This window comes from Megachile rotundata, chromosome 7, assembly GCF_050947335.1.
Source record: "Megachile rotundata isolate GNS110a chromosome 7, iyMegRotu1, whole genome shotgun sequence".
Lineage (NCBI taxonomy): Eukaryota > Metazoa > Arthropoda > Insecta > Hymenoptera > Megachilidae > Megachile > Megachile rotundata.
In genome coordinates, this window is record NC_134989.1 from 9,160,127 (window position 1) to 9,180,925 (window position 20,799).

The 20,799-nt window shown below is 36.1% G+C and overlaps 1 protein-coding gene across 3 annotated transcripts in view; it reads right to left on the reverse strand.

The window, feature by feature from the left end:
- Positions 1-447: 447 nt before the first annotated feature.
- Positions 448-20,799, reverse strand: part of LOC100883063 (uncharacterized) — a 72,317-nt gene continuing 51,965 nt past the window's right edge. For 2 of the 3 annotated variants that reach the window (XM_012286587.2, XM_076533182.1), the window contains exon 2: positions 448-6,917. In XM_012286587.2, the coding sequence (XP_012141977.1) occupies positions 5,136-6,917 (1,782 nt within the window). In that variant the 3' untranslated portion in view covers positions 448-5,135. Of the gene's footprint in view, positions 6,918-16,885; positions 17,050-17,128; positions 17,256-20,799 lie in introns of those variants that run through there. The other variant, XM_076533183.1, reaches the window with a different exon arrangement.

The following is a 20,799-nucleotide window of genomic DNA, read 5'->3' on the forward strand; positions in this document are numbered from 1 at the left end:
GCACCAAATTAGGAAATTGCCAAAATTCCAAATTTCTAAATTTCCAAATCTCCATTGCTCCAAATTACAAAATTACCAAAATTTCCTAAATTTCCTAAATTTCCTAAATTTCCTAAATTTCCTAAATTTCCTAAATTTCCTAAATTTCCTAAATTACCAAAATATCCTATATTTCCTAAATTTCCTAAATTACCAAAATTTCCTATATTACCAAAATTTCCTAAATTACTAGAATTACCAAAGTTTCCTAACTTACCAAAATTTCCTAAATTTCCTAAATTACCAAAGTTACCAAAAGTACCAAAATTACCAAAATTACCAAAATTACCAAACTTACTAAAATTCCAAATTTGATTTTCTCATAGCTCTAACACGATGATATCATCAAATAAATAAGTCATTATTAAGTTATTAAGTCAATCAGGTAATAAAATTCAAGCACAATGATATTATGACAATGGAATTTATTACAAAGTTGCTTTCGAGAAATGACAAATGGTTGCACAGCGCTATACATAATCATTTTAATAATAAACATTATGCTACGATGTACGCGTAACGTAATGAAGTCCTTAGAATAAAACGATATTACCTGTAACATATCGGAATACTTTATCGCTTACATGCAAAGGTAAAGGCAATGAACACGCACTTAACCTACGAGGATGAGCAACATTCGAACGAACGATGTTTCGGGAATCGTTTCGACGCAATCAAAACACCAATGATCAAAAATCGTCGATGGGGGTATACTTTGAGCGCATGCACATGGGAACGATCGACATATCGTATATAATTTAAGGTGAGTACGCGTGTGATACGTTTCGTTTAAGTGGCAGGAGGAACTATCTCAAAGATTGAGGTAATGAGGAAGAATGAGTTATTTAACCCTTTTGCTGCGGTATTTATTGCACGATAATTATCCTTCAATTTATTTATTCTTTAAACTGATATTTCAACTTTCTTTTCATGATGGTCAAATATTTGAAATCTTTTTTTATTAAACCTTCATTTGATTCGTTTGATTTCTACAGAAATTTTTTGAAGTTCAGAATAGTCACTTTTCAAGCTTCATTTCATGAAAAATATTTATTTAATGAAATAGAAGATTATTTATTTATTAATAGAATTTTGGAAATAGAAGACTCCAGAGTTTGATCCAAAACAGACACAACATGTTACAATTCTGCCAAATTTAATACATTATTGTAATTTTAAGATATAGCAAAAGAGTCATACATTTTTTTTTTTTCCAAAAATTGTCTAATAAAAGAATGTTGAAATTGGTATGTAAAGTGACTGTATACGAATACCAATTTTTATTAATAATTCAACAAGCGTCTATCTACTAACGTTTAACAAGTATTTGACCATTTTAGTATTAATATTATTCATACTATTCATGTATTCGACTTTTATATTCATCTTAGAGTTTCATATTTTATTTTGCATAAAACAAACAAATTTGATAGTCATAGATTTTTATGTCTGATGATTAACCACATGATTGATCATGTTGATTATGGTATCCACAGCGAAAGGGTTAACTCGAAATAAAATAACAATATCGTCTTACGTCCTACGGCTTCTCGTCAAGTGAGCAGTTCCTAAGAACTTCGAAAACTAACAAACTTAGCACAGATACGCTGCCGTGACAAGTCAGCAGGTTCATCGCAGCTGCGGAGCCTTCAACTATCGCTAAATGAATCGAATTAAATAAGCTTACAATTAAAGGGAAATTCGAAAAGGGGAGGCCCTGGCAGCTGCGACTTCTCGATGCGCTTTTTTTCATCACAGAAGCGTCGCCGTGACAGTACACGACCTTTCTTTTCTCTCTTCTCAAGATCTTCCGCTGCTTAATTCCTTTACAATTAATGATACGAGTAGAACATAATTAAATAAGGGAAGAGACAAGTATTCGCACAACAGTCAATCGAAAGCAATAGTAACCGAATAAGACACCGTGCCATCTCTCCGTCATTATTTCTAATTGTAACACTCGACGAAAAACGGATTTGCGTTTTACCCTTTCACTACGGCGTTCCTTTCGCTAATCGCGATCGCCGATAAGTTACGATTTTATTACTTATTTCTAGGCGGTTGCGAAACATTTTTCTACCATCGACACCCTGATCGATAATTGCTGTATTTTGTTTACACACAGAAAAATAGTCGAACATCTGTATTTTCACAGCTTAGTGACGATTTTTTTATTCGATGTTACGTACGACTTTTTCGTATTTACAGGGTGTTTCACAATTAGTAGGCCAATTTTCTTGTTTCAAGTATATCCCTCAATTTAAGACCCGACATTTATACAACATATTCTTATGATTTTAATTTATAGAATATTCTGCTGAGAGTTTAAGGACAAACCCTATGTGGCATCAGACAAAACTTCCTTCTAATTATGAATTTTTTCTACAATTTCTTGATAAAGTGTTTAAAAACTATGTTAACCTAAAACAACTTATCTTGACGTTCTATATTTCAAAATGTGGCTGGTTTTTCTGTGAAAATATCTGCCACATTTTATGTGACATTATGTTTGTCACATTATAATATATGTTACATTCAATTTAAATGTAAGTTTACATTTAAAGGTAGTTTTATTAAATTTTATTCTGAGCTTCATAGAAAATATCGATAAAGTTAATTTTTGGAAAAGACACAATTTACAGTTAGATGCAGAAATACAACAGCTGTGAGAATACAGTTGCTCGAGAAGTCTTACGCATCGCAGCGAAAGGGTTAACACGATCACAAAAATTACGCAACTACGAGGAGCCACGATCGAGGATCTCCACACGAGGAATCGCTAGACGAAGGTAAAAGAAATGTTCCTCGATGCAGGAGTCACTGACGCGAGTCAAAAGGCCATCTCGGGCAGCACACAAAAGTTTATATATACTTTCGCCACCCAGAGCACTTTCATTTGTCAAGTTTCACAATGTCATTTCGAATTCCCCGCGTTTCGAATCGTCCAGCGAACATCTCCCGATACGATGAACACGTGCTTCGACGTCCAAATTGCGAATTATATACTTTATCGTCGGATTCTTAGATCCCAGATCGCATGGTTAGGTCCTTAAAATTAATCGTTGAGGCAGCTGCGTTGGCAAGAGCGAAGGAATCAGTCATTTTCGTTTTGGTCGACTTTGTCGCGTCGCTTTGGACGAATTCGATTCTTAAATTATAACTTTAGCGTTTTAGAAACGGTTATGTTATAATAACTATCGTGTTATATCTACTTTTATGGAATGTTTTTTGTTTCGTTTCATTTTTTGAGCTCACGTTTTGGGAGCTTGTAATGTGGTTAGGTTAGGTTCTTGTAAACACGAGTCGCAGTTGCCACACTTTCTTAATTCATTATAGGTAATATTGTATTATGATTTCATTTTAAATTTTGAACATTAGCAGTCAAATTTTTATAAATGATATTGATGGAAAAATTGTGTTTATTCATACAGTGTTATGACTCATTGTGAAATATTAAAATTGTACTCAAATGACTATGTTCAACAGAATGACAATTTTAGATAGTGTCTATTGAAAGTTTTTAACAGAACAACAATTGTAGACATAGTCCATGAAAATTGATCGAAAGAATATCAATTTTAGACAGAGTCCATTAAAAATTATTAACAAACCAGCAATTCTAGACATATTCCACAAAAGTTGATCAAAAGAATATCAATTTTAGACACAGTCCCTTATAAATTATTAACAGAACAGCAATTTTAGACATAGTCCACAAAAATTGATCAAAAAAATATCAATTTTAGACAGAGTCCATTAAAAATTATTAACAGACCAGCAATTTTGGACATAGTCCACAAAACTTGATCAAAAGCACATCAATTTTAGACACAGTCCATTAAAAATTATTAACAGACCAGCAATTTTAGACATAGTCCACAAAACTTGATCAAAAGAACATCAATTTTAGACAGAGTCCCTTAAAAATGATTAACAGGACACCAATTTTAGAAACACAATTTTAGAAAATGAAGGAAGAAAGTATTGAATAAAAATTTTTTATCTTGCACATGAAAATGAAAATTGAATAAAATTGAAAGTGTGTCCTCGTGTTGTATAATTTTTCCAGTTTTCTCGTTGTTCATGAATACTGTGTAACTTCGTATCCTTTATAATTTCAACGTCTCTGATGAAAGAGTGGATCGCGAAACCAGCGTGAGGATCACCGTGACCTTTCCCAGGCCGCAGAAACGACTGGGTGACGAAGATTGCTATCGGCATTATCCAGCTCAACCAGCTTATCTTTGATACTTATTAGATGCATTATTGTGCTTATTCTTACGTATTTGACATTGAATTCAGAGAGCAGCTGATCAACGACCGCGTGAAAATCTTAATTGTTCAAATTTTTAAATTCGTAATAAAAGATGTAGAAATTGTGATCTTCGAATTAAGTTTGTAACATTGAAAGTTTCAGCTTGTAAAATTCTGAGATTTCTACATATTGAACAAAAAGTATCCACTAAAGGACACTTAGTGTTCTTTCAAAGATTTTCTATTATTAACTCTTAACAATGAAATTAAAAATCATCAATATTTATAGCAACTTGCACATTGACTATTTTTATTTCAATGATCATAGCTTGTGTCATCGGCTAAAAGTCACAAATCTGCAGTAGAAGCCAGATGTACCGTTGCACTTCAATAAAAATTATCAAGGATACGATGGTTTCATTAGTCACTGATCCACGTTAATGTCGCTATTAAATTTATGAACGGTACTCAAAGTCGTCTTTCATTCCTTGCGTTTGATTAAATTAAATTGAATAATGACGGTACTAGTCACCGATGGCCATCAGATCTAAAAGCTATACAATCTCTACCGATATTTTCTCAATGATAACGTTACTCTACATCACTTTTATCATTGCAAATATATTACGTTCTCTTCTACTCGTGCATCTCGGTTTCACCGAGAGAAAGAACGTTCGACAAATCTACAGAGATCCACGCGATATCCGATCAAAATTAACATTAATTTCTGAGGCAGTTGGTTTGCGAGCAATTGAAAAGATCAGTCGTTAAGTTCGAACATCGAGCAAAGCTACGCGATGGGTCGACTTCGTGCACTTCATTCTAAAATTATCCTCGTTCTCTCATAGAGCAAGGAACTTCATCAATGCGTCATAAATCAGTCGAGGATTGATAGTCCCGTCCGCGGTGTACCGTACACCTCTCAACGAGCCATCATCGTGGCTAACCACACCGTATTCCCCGACGATGAAGCCATCCGGAGTCCTCTCCTCGACCCTGTATTTCCTGTAGTTCCTGCCCTCGACCACGTAGCCTACTTTGTGGCCATCCTCGACCTCGGAAGCGTTCGAGGGCTCCGTGAGGATCAGTTGAGGCCCATGAACGTTCCCATTGCTGCTCACACTGACCGACTCGTCGACTTCGTAATTCTGTTCAGGTTCCCCGGCGTGCTGCCGATTCAACGGCTCCCCCTCGGAATCGTAAATCTTGCTAGGCTCGCTGTACACTTTGGCGGGTTGCGAGTAAACCTTAGCCGGCTCGGAGTAAATCTTGGCCGGTTCCGAGTAGACCTTGGACGGTTCCGAGTAGACCTTTTCAGGTTCACCGTAGACCTTCGCGGGTTCGCTGTACACCTTGGCTGGTTCCCCGTACACTTTCGCCGGCTCGCTGTAAACCTTGGCAGGCTCGCTGTACACCTTGGCAGGTTCTCCGTACACTTTCTCTGGTTCCCCGTACACTTTCGCCGGTTCGTTATACAGCTTCGCTGGTTCGTACGGTCGTGACGATTTGTAGTTCTTCGACGACTGGGAGTACATTTTGGAGCCAGGTCGATTGTACTGCGAAGTATCGTAATGTCTACCGGCCTTCCGACCTTGCGCCTGAAAACGTTCTTCTGGCTCCTCGTTGTACTCCTTTGGTTCCGCGTTCTCTTCCGGCAGCTCGTAATTTTCCTCCGTAGGAAGAGTTATCATGTCCTCCTGAGAGTTAGGCGAGGAGACGTTGACCTCCGTTCGATGTTCGACGTAGGTAGGCGTGTGCTTCGTTGCTGGTCCAGGAGTTACCGAACCTTGGCCCCGCCAGCTGGTGCTCGGTGAACCTTCGTCGACGGAGAACTCGCTCCTGTTCGACTCGGACACGATGTTGCTGAGCTCCTCGGTGACGAAGCTGGAGGAGGGTGACATCACCGTCGACGTCTTCGTCGTGACAGTCGTCGTTCTCGCGGTGGTGGTCGTTCTCGTCGGTAGAGGCCTCACCGTGGTACTCCGTTCTTTCGACTCTCTCAAGGAACTGCTGGCAGAACCTGGAGCTCGGGTGACAACGGTCGAATCACCGGCATCGTAGTGCTCCACCCTGACCTTGTACGGCGTGGCTTCCACTGTGGATGTCACGCTGACGCCTATGACCTTTTGCCGACTGACTGGCTTGCTAGATGCATTGGTAGCGTTTGTCCTCGTCGGTGCCTTCTCTCGAGACGCCACTGACGTAACCGTGGTGCTCGGACTCTGAGGCGTTAATCTCGTCGACGATATATCGCTGCTGGTGCCCAATTCGTCGATCAACGAGGCTAAGTTCTGCTGTCGGTTCTCCAGGGTTTTATGGCTTATCGGATAGAAACGAACCACCTCTTCCCGGCCACTGGTGTTCCGCGCTCTTGGGATGACCTGTCTGTTGGCAGGATTTCGAGATATTCGGTAAATCGATGCCTCGTGCTGGTGCGACTCGGCTGTTGCGCTGTCCCCGATTGTCGTTGACTGTCCTCGTCGGAAACCTCTACGTCGCTGGGGTGGTGTCGCCATGGCGCCGTTTATGAAGACTGACAGGAATTCCGTGCCCGCAAGGATGTCGTTTCTTTTCGCTGGAGCGCTGTGTACTTCGTCCCACACCAGTGCCGCCTGCAGCAGTACCTGCAAAATATTTGGCTATGCTGAGTGGAATGTGGAATGTCATTTGACGAGTTTGGTTGGTGACAATTCAAATGAGATCTTACTGGATTTCTTAATCCTACAAAATACTTCAAATTGTAAAGTTCAAGTCTAATTTACTTAGTCAAGGATCACCGAATAATTGAACACTGTAGCTTTCTTTCTTTTGATGTAGCAAGGAATAGTTATTAGCGAGTGATGTATTTGATGAAATAAATCATATGACAAGGGGTTAATTCTTCAAATGTCGAGTCTGTCAATAATATTGGATTTCTTAATCCTACAAAATACTTCAAATTGTAAAGTTCAAGTCTAATTTACTTAGTCAAGGATCACCGAATAATTGAACACTGTAGCTTTCTTCGTTTTGATGTAGCAATGAATAGATGTTACTGAGTGATATATTTGATGAAATAAATCATATGACAAGGGGTTAATTCTCCAAATGTCGAGTCTGTCAAACTTCTACATGTTTGAATAATTCATCCACATTAACTTCTATGTTACTAAATTTCTTTTGCTTAAATTCTAACCTATTAGTATCCTAACCTATTTATCTCTTCTCTATGTCACGCTGGATCTTTGTTAATATGAGTATCTATGACAAAAATAATGGTGAATCATCCGGCAGAAAGTTTTCCAGTAAAAAGCACCCTATCGCACGGATCGTGCAATTAGCGGGACGAAAAAGTGTGGAGAAAAAGAGAAGAGGTATCGGACCTCAGCGGACTACCGCACGGCCATTAAAGCCACGTGGAATCGGTGAACAAGTTGGTAAGTATTTTATGATCCGAGGACACACGGAACACGTCGCGTGTATTTTTCAATCGTGACCCCGCGTTTTCTGACCATCCGAAGGTCGTGCCAGGTGCATCCGAGCGATTTATAAATTACATCGTGGCCGCAGTAAAGTCTGGCAAACGGTCGCAGCTTATTACACCGCGGAGCTTTAACTCGTCTTTCATAGCTGTCACCTTGTTATCTTCTGAAACATCTCATTTCCTAGCGTATTTAAAAGCGACGACCTTCGGAGAGCGTTAAGAGCACACGTTCGTCAGGTGCTCGAACGTTACCCGAGATGGAAAGCAACGACACCGATCTTAACCGATACCGAAAGTAAATTAGCGAACTCTGAGTGCTGAGTTGTTTCGAACAGTTCTCGTTATTTCTTCGACAATCGATGTGCCAATTGAGACGAAAATTGCTTCTGATGTTTTTCATCGCGTAAATGTCAGGGGAGTGATTGCTAGTTTCTTGTGCTTTTGCTTTTGTATCATTCAGGGTCAAAGACAAAAATATGCTTCCACATTTTTTTAAACATTTTTCTGATCTGATTTTCTGAGGACTGAGACATCTTCTGCTTAATTTACTTTTTTGTACTTAAAATTGCACAGAACAATCTGTATAATAATATAAATCTTATAATTAAAAAAAAAGAGCTATTGAAACTACATTAAACAATATTCATGTCATAAATTATAATAACGTACAAGATGATTGAAAATGATCAGGTACCTTGTCCTGTATAATTATCACATATTTCACAAAGTACAGAATTTGAATACCGTTAAATCAGCCTTCGGAGGAATTTTTCGAAACCAATAAAAACTTCACGCATTTCTGTGAATAAAGAACCTGAAGCATGAACCGTACGATTAATTTTCCAGCGATATTAACGAAGCCTGGTTCACAGAATGCAATTTTCGGTATTTCTTTGAAGTTCGCAAACGTTTTTAATGAATCGTAAACGGACACAAAAGACAAGTGATGGCTGCGTGCTTCTTTCGTCAAGGCTCGTCGTAAGACCGTCATTATACTTCCAGTAAAATCGAAATGGCACTTGAAATTAAGGAATTTCTGAAAATTGCCAAAATTATGGAGGCTTCGATCGTTTCGGTACTTGAAGGCTTATTTTGCGCTATCGTAACCGAGGAAAAAAGAAAAAAGAATCTTAAGAATTTTTGACGGTACCCATTGACATGAAACTCACACGTATGTGGATTTTTTAGTAAAAGATTAATTGATAATTTACAATTTATAAGGAAATGTGCGATTGAACATTGGTAGTTTGAAGGTGAGTGATTACAAGCTTCAATTATCTTCACGATCCTTAAATTCGTGAATCACTAAATCACTTAAATATGTAAATCAGTAAATTCTTGTGTCATTGAATCTCTAAATCACGAAATCCCTAGATCTCTATGTTCTTAGATTTACAGAACCTTATATTTCTTAATCCTTATATTCCTAGATCCCTAGATCCTTCGATTCCCAAATTTCTAGCTGCCTAGATCTCTAGATCCGCAAATCCCTAGATCCCCATATCCCTAAATCCCCAAATTCCTAGGTTTCAGGATCCCTAGACCCCCGAATTCTCTAGATCCCAAATACCCTAATTTCCAAATTCCCTAGTTTCCATATTCTTTATTTTCCAAATTCCCTAGTTCCCAAATTCGCTAGTTCCGAAATTCGTTAGTTCCCAAATTCCCTAGATCCCAAATTCCCTAGTTCCTAAATTCGATAGTACCCAAATTCGCTAGTTCCCAAATTCGCTAGTCCCCAAATTCTCTAGTTCCCAAATTCGCTAGTTCTCAAATTCGCTAGTCCCCAAATTCTCAAATTCCCAAATTCCCTAGTTTCCATATTCATTATTTCCCAAATTCCCTAGATCCCAAATTCCCAAGTTCCCAAATTCCCTAGTTCCCAAATTTTCAAATTCCCAAATTCCCTAGTTTTCATATTCCTTATTTCCCAAATTCCCTTGTTCCCAAATTCCCAAGTTCCCAAATTCGCTAGTTCCCAAATTCGCTAGTTCCCAAATTCGCTAGTTCCCAAATTCGCTAGTTCCCAAATTCGCTAGTTCCCAAATTCGCTAGTTCCCAAATTCACTAGTTCCCAAATTCACTAGTTCCCAAATTCCCTAATTCCCAAATTCCTTAGTTCTCAAATTCCCAAGACCCCAAAATCTCAAGATCCCAAAATTCACAAAACCCCTAAATCCCAAAATCTCTATATTCCCAAAATCCCTAGATCCCTAGTTTCCAAAATTCCTACGTCCCCAAATCGCTACATTTCCAAATCCCTAGATCCCCAAATCTCCGGATCCCTAGTTCTCTATATCCCAAAATCCCAATTTCCTCAGACTCCAAGATCCCTATATCCCTATGTTCGTATGTCTCCATATCCCTATGTTGCTCGACAATTATATCCCTTCACTACATTTCTACATTTCTAGTATTTAAATACAAAATGGCCGACATATCGACGAAACAAATATTAAAGTACAGTTTGAAATATTAAAAAGTACACTTTTCTTGAAAAGTTCTGTACATTAGAGAGACACATGAGGCTACGAGGTATCATTTCCCGTAAATTGATTGCCTCGTTGTTTGCTTCATGGTGGAACCTGTCTGTTTGCATTAAGAACATTGATGAAATGTTTACGTAGGCTCGCTCGTACAGCCTCGAAGGCTCCACCGTTCAAATTGATATTCAACAAGGTGCTACTTTGCAATACTTTTATATCGCCGTAAAATTTATTTCATAAGGACTAAGTTGAGTTAGTATTTACACGTTTCGAAATTGCTTATTGTTTGCTGCAACTGGCAATCAACCATTTTATATTAAGGGAGGTAATGAAAGGTTTGGACGACCATTTTCAGTGAACCTTACGCTTCAAATTGATATCCTATGGTTGTTATTGTGAGGTATTGCTGTGTTAACGAATCTTGATCGGTTTTATACGTTTCGACATTTTTTTTTATTATGTGGCAATGTAGTGGTAATGAAATTATCTGAGGTATTGAATTGAGGGAAGTTTGATTGAAAATTGGAAACTGAAAGGTAGGGTCGTTAAAACGCAGCATGGTAAGAAGGAGAGATTATTATTTTAAGCAAAAATTGTGGTATTGATGTACTAGTATTCTAGTATTTTAAATACTCTCAAAAATAATGACATTGCAAATTTTTCAAATTTCAAGCTCTCTAATCGTGGAATTAAAAAGCTGACTATCAGCGTCTGTTACGCATTTCACTTTTACTGTAAAGAATTTTCATTCTATTTGCATAAATTTATAGTGTGCACAGAACAAGGTTAAAGTAAATTATCGAAGGATCGTTCTCGATTTTAAGCGAATTCAATTACTCGCATCCTTGAGTTCCTCGTCTTCTACGTTACAAGTAGTCGGTCAAATTATTCGCTAATTTGTATTATGCTATGACGGATTTTATACTTTACAATTCGGTAGGGTTATTACGGTAATTATCAATCTTTCTCGATTCCCATAATTTCGTGAAATCACCGTAATTCTGATATTGATAGGAATTCCAATGAAAGTGATTGCCATTACAGTGACTTTTAATCAAATTCACGGTATTCACATGTTAATTGAAATATTTTCTTGAATATAGTTTATCCTTAAACAGCATTCGATTATATCGGACAAAGCAATTTTTTAAAATAATTAAAATGAGACAAACATTTGCTGTAAAATCAATGAAACGAATAATGTCTATAAATAAATAATCACTTAATTAATTATTATATTAGATTAACTTATTCTTGTTGACTTATGTTTGTATTTCTCTCTTTAATTTTTAGATATTGGAAATTTTTTATTTTCAAAATTATTATTTTCCAAAACTTTAAAAAAATTTTTTAAATATTTGTCCTTCCATATATCAATTTCCATGACTTCTATATTTTCCACATTAATACAGTTTCAGTATTTATATCTCCTAAATTTCAAAACTGTCCTTTTGAGACTTTCACGAATCAGAGGTAATAAATAACACTGTTGAGTTATTAATCGAGTAAGCGTTCCAAACATTTTCTCAAACGATCTAAAAAGCTTATTAATTGATTGTCAGTTAACTGCTAATGTCGGAAAGCCTGTCAACGGACATCCAGTACGTAAGGTGGTAATAACGAGCATTGTATATACTGCCATAAATCCTGTACACGTACGTAGATATTGACTCGATTTATAAAGCAGCAAAGAACAACGTTAACGCAGACCCGGGACTGGTCTAGAACGGTTTCCTGTTGAAAGGAGAACACGTAGTGTCGTGTGGACACCTTCGATGAGGTCATTCGTTGCGGCCATTTATTCCCCTTTAAAGATGTCTCGAGTTCATGTGTGTCTACATGTCACTTGAAACGTGTTAAATAAAACAATCTTCTATTTGAAACCCAATAATGAACGCAAAAAGAATATTTTTGTAGAAGAAAATGAGATATTATATGTGATAGATGGACATGTGACATGTATCTATGATCATGTGTGTAACATATGTGTGAGCATATGTGTAAAACACATCTAATTGTACACTGGACTTTGCAGATATTTTTGCAGAAGATTAAATATTATATGTGATAGATGAACATGTGAAACGTATCTATGATCATGTGTGTAACATATGTGTGAGCATATGTGTAAAACACATCTAATTGTATACTGGACTTTGCAGATATTTTTGCAGAAGATTAAATATTATATGTGATAGATGAACATGTGAAACGTATCTATAATCATGTGTGTAACATATGTGTGAGCATATGTGTAAAACATATGTGATCGTGAAATTTCACTCTATTATGTGAAAAAATATTTACAGTACTGTTATTTTACTGTTCTTTTCTGGTGTAAGAGGATACTTCATTCCAAATAAATTGTGATAGTACATTTCATATGTAGTAGATTTCATATGTCATAATATGTGAAAAATCTAATAGAAGATGAAAATTGTAAAATAATAATATTTTCATGAATATAGGAATTTCGTGATAGGAGAATTTTGGGATATAGGGATTTGAGGATGTAGAGATTTGGGAATATAGGTGATTTGGAGATTTCAAAAATTTGGAAGCTTGAGAACTTATAAAATTATATAATATAGGGATTTATAAATTTCTATATTTGAACATTTGAAAAATTGAAAATTCCAAAATTCTAGAATTCCTGAATTCCAAGATACCAGAATTCCAAGAGTCCAAATTTCCAGAACTTCAAAATTCCAAAATTTCAAGATTCCAAAATTTCAAAATTCCAAAATTTCAAGATTCCAAAATTTCGAGATTCCAAGATTCCAGAATTCCAAAATTCCAAAATTTCAAGATTCCAAAATTTCAAAATTCCAAAATTTCAAGATTCCAAGATTCCAAGATTCCAGAATTCCAAGATTCTAGAATTCCAAGAGTCCAAATTTCCAGAACTTAAAAATTCCAGAATTCTTTCAAGATTCCAAAATTTCAAAATTCCAAAATTTCAAGATTCCAAGATTCCAAGATTCCAAGATTCCAGAATTCCAAGATTCTAGAATTCCAAGATTCCAGAATTCCAAAATTCCAAAATTTCAAGATTCCAAAATTTCAAAATTTCAAAATTTCAAAATTTCAAGATTCCAAGATTCCAAGATTCCAAGATTCCAGAATTCCAAGATTCTAGAATTCCAAGAGTCCAAATTTCCAGAACTTCAAAATTCCAGAATTCCAAAATTCCAAAATTCCAAAATTCCAAAATTCCAAAATTCCAAAATTCCAAAATTCCAAAATCCCAAAGTTCCAAAGTTCCAAAGTTCCAAAATTTCAAAATTTCAAAATCCCAAAGTTCCAAAGTTCCAAAATTCCAAAATTCCAGAATTCCAAAATTCCAAATTTCCAAAATTCCAAAATTCCAAAATTCCAAAATTCCAAAGTTCCAAAGTTCCAAAGTTCCAAAGTTCCAAACTTTCAAAATTCCAAAATTCCAAAATCCCAAAGTTCCAAAGTACCAAAGTTCCAAAATTCCAAAATTCCAAAATCCCAAAGTTCCAAAATTCCAAACTTCCAAACTTTCAAAATTCCAAAATATCAAAATTGAAAAATTTCCAAAATTCCAAAATTGTCAACTTCGTATGTCCAAAAGAATTACAGTTGCAGCCAACTGCACCGTCAACCATTCACACAACGAATCATCCTAGCCGTCATACGACCCGAATTTGGTGCGATTCGATTATCAAGTACATTCATTGATCACGATCGATAAAAATGAACATCGATGACGATTCACGCGTGCGGCGTTAAACGAAGGAATTCGCGTGGGTACGAAAGCGTACAAACGCAGGACCCCGACAACATTGTATATATATATATCCTTGCGTTATAAACAATATGCAGGTGCGGCCATTTTAACGACAGGCCTCGTCACCATCAAAGAATCGAGATTTTTAGAAGAGCGCGAATGAGCTCAACCGAACAACACTTCGGTGTTACGTGTGTTCGATTAAATTAGATTGGAATTGCGAAGTTATTAGATCCTGATGAAGGTCTAATGCAATACATTTCGTGTTCGAGTTGGACAAGATTGAATCATTCAGGAACTATGATTAATTCTGTTTGATGAAAACGGATTAAATTCTGTCGGTGTTGTATTGGGTATCTGTTTTTTGTTGATGAATTGTATCGTTGTATTCTTTATTTAAGAATGGGAATAAGGGGTTGGTAGTTGTGAGATGTAGTAGTAAGATTTAATTGGGTTTTAAAAATTAATTGGGTGTTAATAGTGAAGATTGAAAATGTTTATTGAAGGGTTGAGGGGAAAATACGAATTGATTATGGACTCCTTTGTTCTTTGATGCAATGTGCAGAAATTGGGACATTTTCAAATATAAGAATATAGCAATGGGAAATTGTGAAAATTTGACAATGTGAAAATTTAAAAATATGAAAATGTGACAATGTGAAAATTTAAAAATGTGGAAATCTAACAATATGAAAATCTAACAATGTAAAAATTTGTAAATGTGAAATCGTGAAATTGTGAAAACGTAAAAATGTGAAAATTTGAAAATGTAAAAATCTAACCATGTGAAAATTTGTAAATGCGAAATTGTGAAATTGTGAAAACGTAAAAATGTGAAAATTTGAAAATGTGAAAATCTAACAATGGGGAAATTTGCAAATGTGCAAATTTGTGAATGTGAAAATTAGAAATTGTGAAAATTTGAAAATTGGCAATTGTGAAAATGTGAAAATTTGAAAACCTGAAAACTTGAAGATATGAAAACTCGAAAATTATTTAAATTTAAAAATTTGAAATTGAAAACTGTAAAGGTCCAAAGCCTTAAAAATTCGAGGATCGTAGGTCCAAAAACTTGGAACCTAAAAATTAAAAAAATTTGTATATTTGCGTTCCACAAAAAATTACTCCACGAAAATCAGTTGCCCAACACTCCAAACAACTCACACAAACTGTCCACAATTTGAAAATCTTACATAACTGCTTAACAAACTAGTTTTAAAAGACTCGTCAAATGGCAGCAATTAATGAGAAACAGTGTTTCTACGAAGGTAGAACATTACTCACTACAAACGATGTGCCAGAATTAATCGACGAAAACATTCAATTATATCGATCGCATTTAAGCATCGAACACGTTGGCGCAATCGGCAGCAAAAGCGTAATTAAATAAGCTAATTGCAAGAAAGAATAGCTCTGAAGATATGAATGACGATCGACGGGCGCGGCCGGTGTTTTAAAGGCGAACTCATCACAATGGAATCACGGATTTGTGAAGATGCAAGTGGGTGCAAGTCAAGTTAATACTGTCGCCCCCGTTTCAACATCTTTTTTAAACATCTCCGCTTGACCCACTTACGAATGTCGGCTCTGAAAGTGGAAAACAACCATTTAACGCAGAGACAACAAGATACTTTCTGTTCTAATTTAAAGTCAGCGAAATAAAAGGTCAGCTTTTTGTCGTACGTTCCATTAGATCCTTCTGCAGATACACGTTGCTATTCCGTAACCGTGAAACGATTAAAAAAAATTTATTACGGGAGAAACTTCGAAATGCAAATTAAATTTTGAACGGTGATGCAACTGTAATTTAAGCACATTTATGATGTAAGTGTTTTGTATATTGTCTTTTACCTAATTTTATTTTAGTTTTAAGCTAATTTGTATTTTAAGACGATTTGATTATTTTACATATTTTATATTTTACATTTATTAAGCCAAAAATAATACATAAATTATGAGAAATAGCTGATAGAGGGGTTATTCAGGATCAAAACTGAAATAATTGCATACTTGTGTTTATCTCGATCTCACTTTCGTTAATAATTTTTAGTACAAAGTGACGTTCATGTTAGGTAACTTTCACGTTACTTCATTCTAATCTCGTTCATACCAATGTCAATAGAATATTCATCAGACCGTTCACGTTCACTTTGGCACCTTTTATACTGTCGCTACCGTACTATTATACAGAATACCACGCATTCCAATTACTACGAGAAATTAAAGGAAAATAATGTTCAGACATTATTTCTACATAGTACACATTCTAGAAAATAATAAGTTTTTATAGATATTATATGTCGATGAAGGTTAAATGATTAGATGTAGGTTAAATTGTAGGTGGCGTTGATATGTTCTGAAGAAAAGTTAGGTTAAGTTGTTGGTGGGGTTGATATTTAAAAAAAAATAAAAATTGGTTCAAATTATTAGCATCATTGATATTACATGCAAAAGAAAAAGTTAAGTTAAGTTGTAGCAGTCATTCATATTATATTTCAAAGAAAATAAAAATTGATTAACATTATAAGCATCACTGATACTATATGCAGAAGAAATAGTGAGGTTAACTTGTAGCTGGCATTCATATCATATTTTAAAGAAAATAAAAATTGCTTAAAATTGTAAGCATCATTGATATTATATTTAGAAGAAAAAGTTAGATTAAGTTGCAACTGGCATTGGTATGATACTTGAAAAGAAAATAAAAATAAATTGTAACATCTCACGTATACTTGAATTCTTATAATCTCTTCTCTTCCCTACTTTTCCTTCCCACTTCAATTTTATCAAGGTTACATAACCTAACAAACACCCTCCTACAATGGAAAGTCACATCAAAAAAGAATTCTGCAAGAAGTCAACTAAACGTCAGAAGGAGAATAATCCTACCTCGTAATTTTCCGAGGAAGAAAATGCAAGAACCCGTATTTTTTATATTTCCATTATGACCTGTCGCGCCGGTTTCCAGTGGCAGACGTGTCGACGCGAAGTCGACATCAAGGAATTGTACATACTCGAAGTAAATGACATGAATGTATCAGGTTCTGAGGAATCTGCGAAAGAGGCCAATCAAGGTTGCGACTGGGTGTGGTGAAGAATATGCACATATAAGAGTACACACGGGACCGCTACCTTCCCTATACGTAGCCTGTCCAACCCGTTTGCCCCAATGTTAGCGAGTCATTTTCATTTTTTTTCCTTCTTTCCATTTCGACTAATTGTCTTCCGTCTGACGCACCTCCTGTCAACGGCCGCTTTTGTTCTGACAGGCTCGCTTCAATTCTACTCGTTCTTCTTTCACGGTGTTCGTATCGATGATAATGCACGTTGAATCGTGAAGGTCGCTGGCTTTTGGTATTACCACTTTTTGGCGGTTAAGTCAATGTCACGATTGACCACACAAAGTGACTAATCCTGGAAAACGTATATGGGTACTCGTTAAGAGGTTGTTTCCCCTTTTTGCGCGGAAACTTTGCGGTTTCGAGGAATGTGGACAGAAAGATTTTGACCTTTTGTCATACGCTTTGGTCAGCGTTCAACACAAGAGGGATTATATGTGAAAGATTAATTTATTTACAGGTAAAACGGAAACTTTTGAAGGCCGAGAGACAATGATTTATAGTAAGAGATTAAAAATGAAATTGAGAGATTAAATACCTTTGTTCTTATGTCATATGTGACATGTGTGATATATGTAACCAGTGCAAGTTCAGTTAAATCAATTATTTTTAGGAAAAACAAACGGAAGGAGATGTTGAGACAATGATGTATACAGACTAAAACTGAAAGATTAAGTATCTTTGCTTTTATGTCATATGTGACATATGTGATCGATGCTGCACATGTGGTTAAATTAATTATTCACAAGAAAAGTAAACGGAAGATACTTTTGAAGGTTAAGGTTGATCATAATGTACTGATAGTTTGAAAATAAAGTTGAAAAATTAAATACTTTTGTTCTTATGTCATATGTGACATGTGTGACATATGTGACCAGTTACAAATTGGATATAATTAATTATTTACAAGAAAAATACTAATGTTAAAACACTGACGAATACTAAGAGGCTAAAAGTGAAGGTGAAAGGTATTCTTGTTTTTAAGTCATATGTGACATATGTGATCGGGAAAAGCAAACAGGAGAAACATTTGAGGACTAATGTTGACAATGACGAATCCTGACAGATTTTAAATAAAATTGAAAGATTAAGTACCCTCGTTCTTATGTCACATGTGACATATGTGACCAGTTGCAAATTTGGTAAAATTAATTATTTACAAGAAAAACAAAGAAAAAGATAAACACCCGTGTTCTTATGTCATATGTGACACAAAATAATAGCACATCGAGTATATTATATTTAGTAAATTATTTATTCCTCTAAATAAGGTTTGAATTTTGCAAATTTTGTTCAATCGTGGAAAAAGGTAAGGGTCAGTTTTCAATGTCTCGAGAGCGAAAGTTTAACTAGCATGCGTATGCGCGGCAATGCTTACACAATGCACAGTGGCGTAATTTCGTACTGGGGGACACCATAATAAATGTTTCAGTCCTCCCACACTACAGTTCTATATAATTTACGTAAGGTGCGCGGGCGCGTTTTATGTAGTCAAACAGGAAAACGACTTTTAGCTACGGTCTATTTATCTTTCGACCGATACATTCAATGGAAAACTTGGATATCACTTTTCTACGTGAAAATGGTACTTGTTTCTTATCGATAAGGGAAAGATTCGATTAACACTAATTATATTTACGACTCGCGTTTACTGAATTTACTGTGACAGCTGACAAGTTTGCGATCGTTCTATGTTCTTATATTCAACTTTTGGACATTTATGGTACAAGATGTAGATATTAGAAACATTTAAGTTTACAAGTTTAGAACTTTTGTTGATTAAAGTTTGAATACTCGAGAATATATGTAAAAATTACAAATATTCAGATGGATAAATTTAGAAATTTTTTTTCAGAATCAAAGTGAGAAAGAAACTAAAATTAACAACTTAAAAATTCTCAAAACTTGACTATTTAAAAATTTCAAACTAAAAAACTGAGTACACCATGCGTGAATTTTTGCACGTCTAATAACCGTCTCTCGCGAGTAGCACAAATCTATCACTACTTTCAATCACAGCATCCGTCAGATCGCATTCGCTGATCGTTCAATTTTCCCGAAAACTCCGCTTCGTAACTCTCGCGTCGTAACAAGCGTCAGCACGTATCCTCACGTTGCAGTGTTTACACCTTCGCCACACCTCGGTAAGCATCGATCAAACCAAAAACGAGAAACATCAGTAAATCACGCACAGGGTCGCTTGACCTTTCGAAGCCGGGAGCAAAAGGTCGTGCACGAAGTGTGCCGATGAATGCAAACATCGTCGTCGCGACGAAAGACCATCTCTCCGTCCCTAAAGGTCTATTTTCGTTGAACGAAACCGTCCCCTCTGTAGATACGATCTTTCGTTACCGAGCATTTAAGGACAGAGGTGAAAACGTTTACGTTACAATACATTCTTTCGTACGATGTTGGATAATCGTGAGGTCAGCAGCCACGGTTGGCAGGGTCGAACCCGATCGAGAAGCGTTCCTCTACGGAAAGTTACACAAATGGCAGCATGAAAAGTATTCGAGTCATTCAGAGGCGTCTCGTATCGGATACATCATCCTAACGACTTCCTCGTGCACGAGTGGGCGACAGTTTGGATTCCTTTGGTAATGACCGTCGCGACGCCTGGCGCCAGGGAGTTCGACTTTGACTTTCGTTTGCCTTTATTTTTCATGCTCACGAAGATTAATACCCTGTTAATTTACTTTATGACGAAATAAATTAATTCCTTAGGCAGATGGCCGATGCTATCGGGTATGTAAGCTATTATACTGGGTGTCACTGAAATCGTAATGCAAATGATGTTGATCTATTCTGTTGAACATAATTAAATTCTAGTACTACTGAACTTTTATACTTCTCCATTCTGATACTTGTACTGTATCTGAACTATCATGTTTGACTTGCATCTTGTGATACAAGTTTGATAAGTCAGGCTCGTGATACATGTTATGGTATGACGAACTTAAATTTTCATACAAGGTTTCAGTTTTGAGTCAGTACCAATAACTTGTATAATTAATCACCAGGTCGAAAATGGTCTTAACGTTGCAAGTTTCTTTATCTATTTTAACATTGTAGCAGTAGCTAAGGCTGATAGTTAGCTCTGACAGACTGAGGTAGCTTTGACTGACTGAATTAGTACCAGCTAACTGATGTAGCTTTGATTGACTAAGTTAGCTCTGACTGCCTGAAGTAGCCTTGATTGACTGAGTTACCTCTGACTGACAGAGGTAGCTTTGATTGAATGAATTAGTTCTGAGTGAGTGATGTAGCCCTGATTGATTGAGGTAGCTTTGACTGACTGAATTAATACCAGCTAACTGATGTAGCTTTGATTGCCTAAGTTAGCTCTGACTGACTGAAGTAGCCTTGATTGACTGAGTCAATTCTGACTGACTGAGGTAACTTTGACAGAGTTAGCTCTGATTGAGGTAATTTTAAATGACTGAGTTAGCTCTGATTGACTGGGGTAGCTTTAAGTCACTGAGTCACCTTTGACTGACAGAGGTAGCTTTGATTGAATGAATTAGTTCTGACTGACTGATGTAGCCCTGATTGACTGAGGTAGCTTTGACGGACTGAATTAGTACCAGCTAACTGATGTAGCTTTGATTAACTAAGCTCGCTCTGACTGACTGAAGTAGCCTTGATTGACTGAGGTAGCTTTAACAGAGTTAGCTCTGACTGATT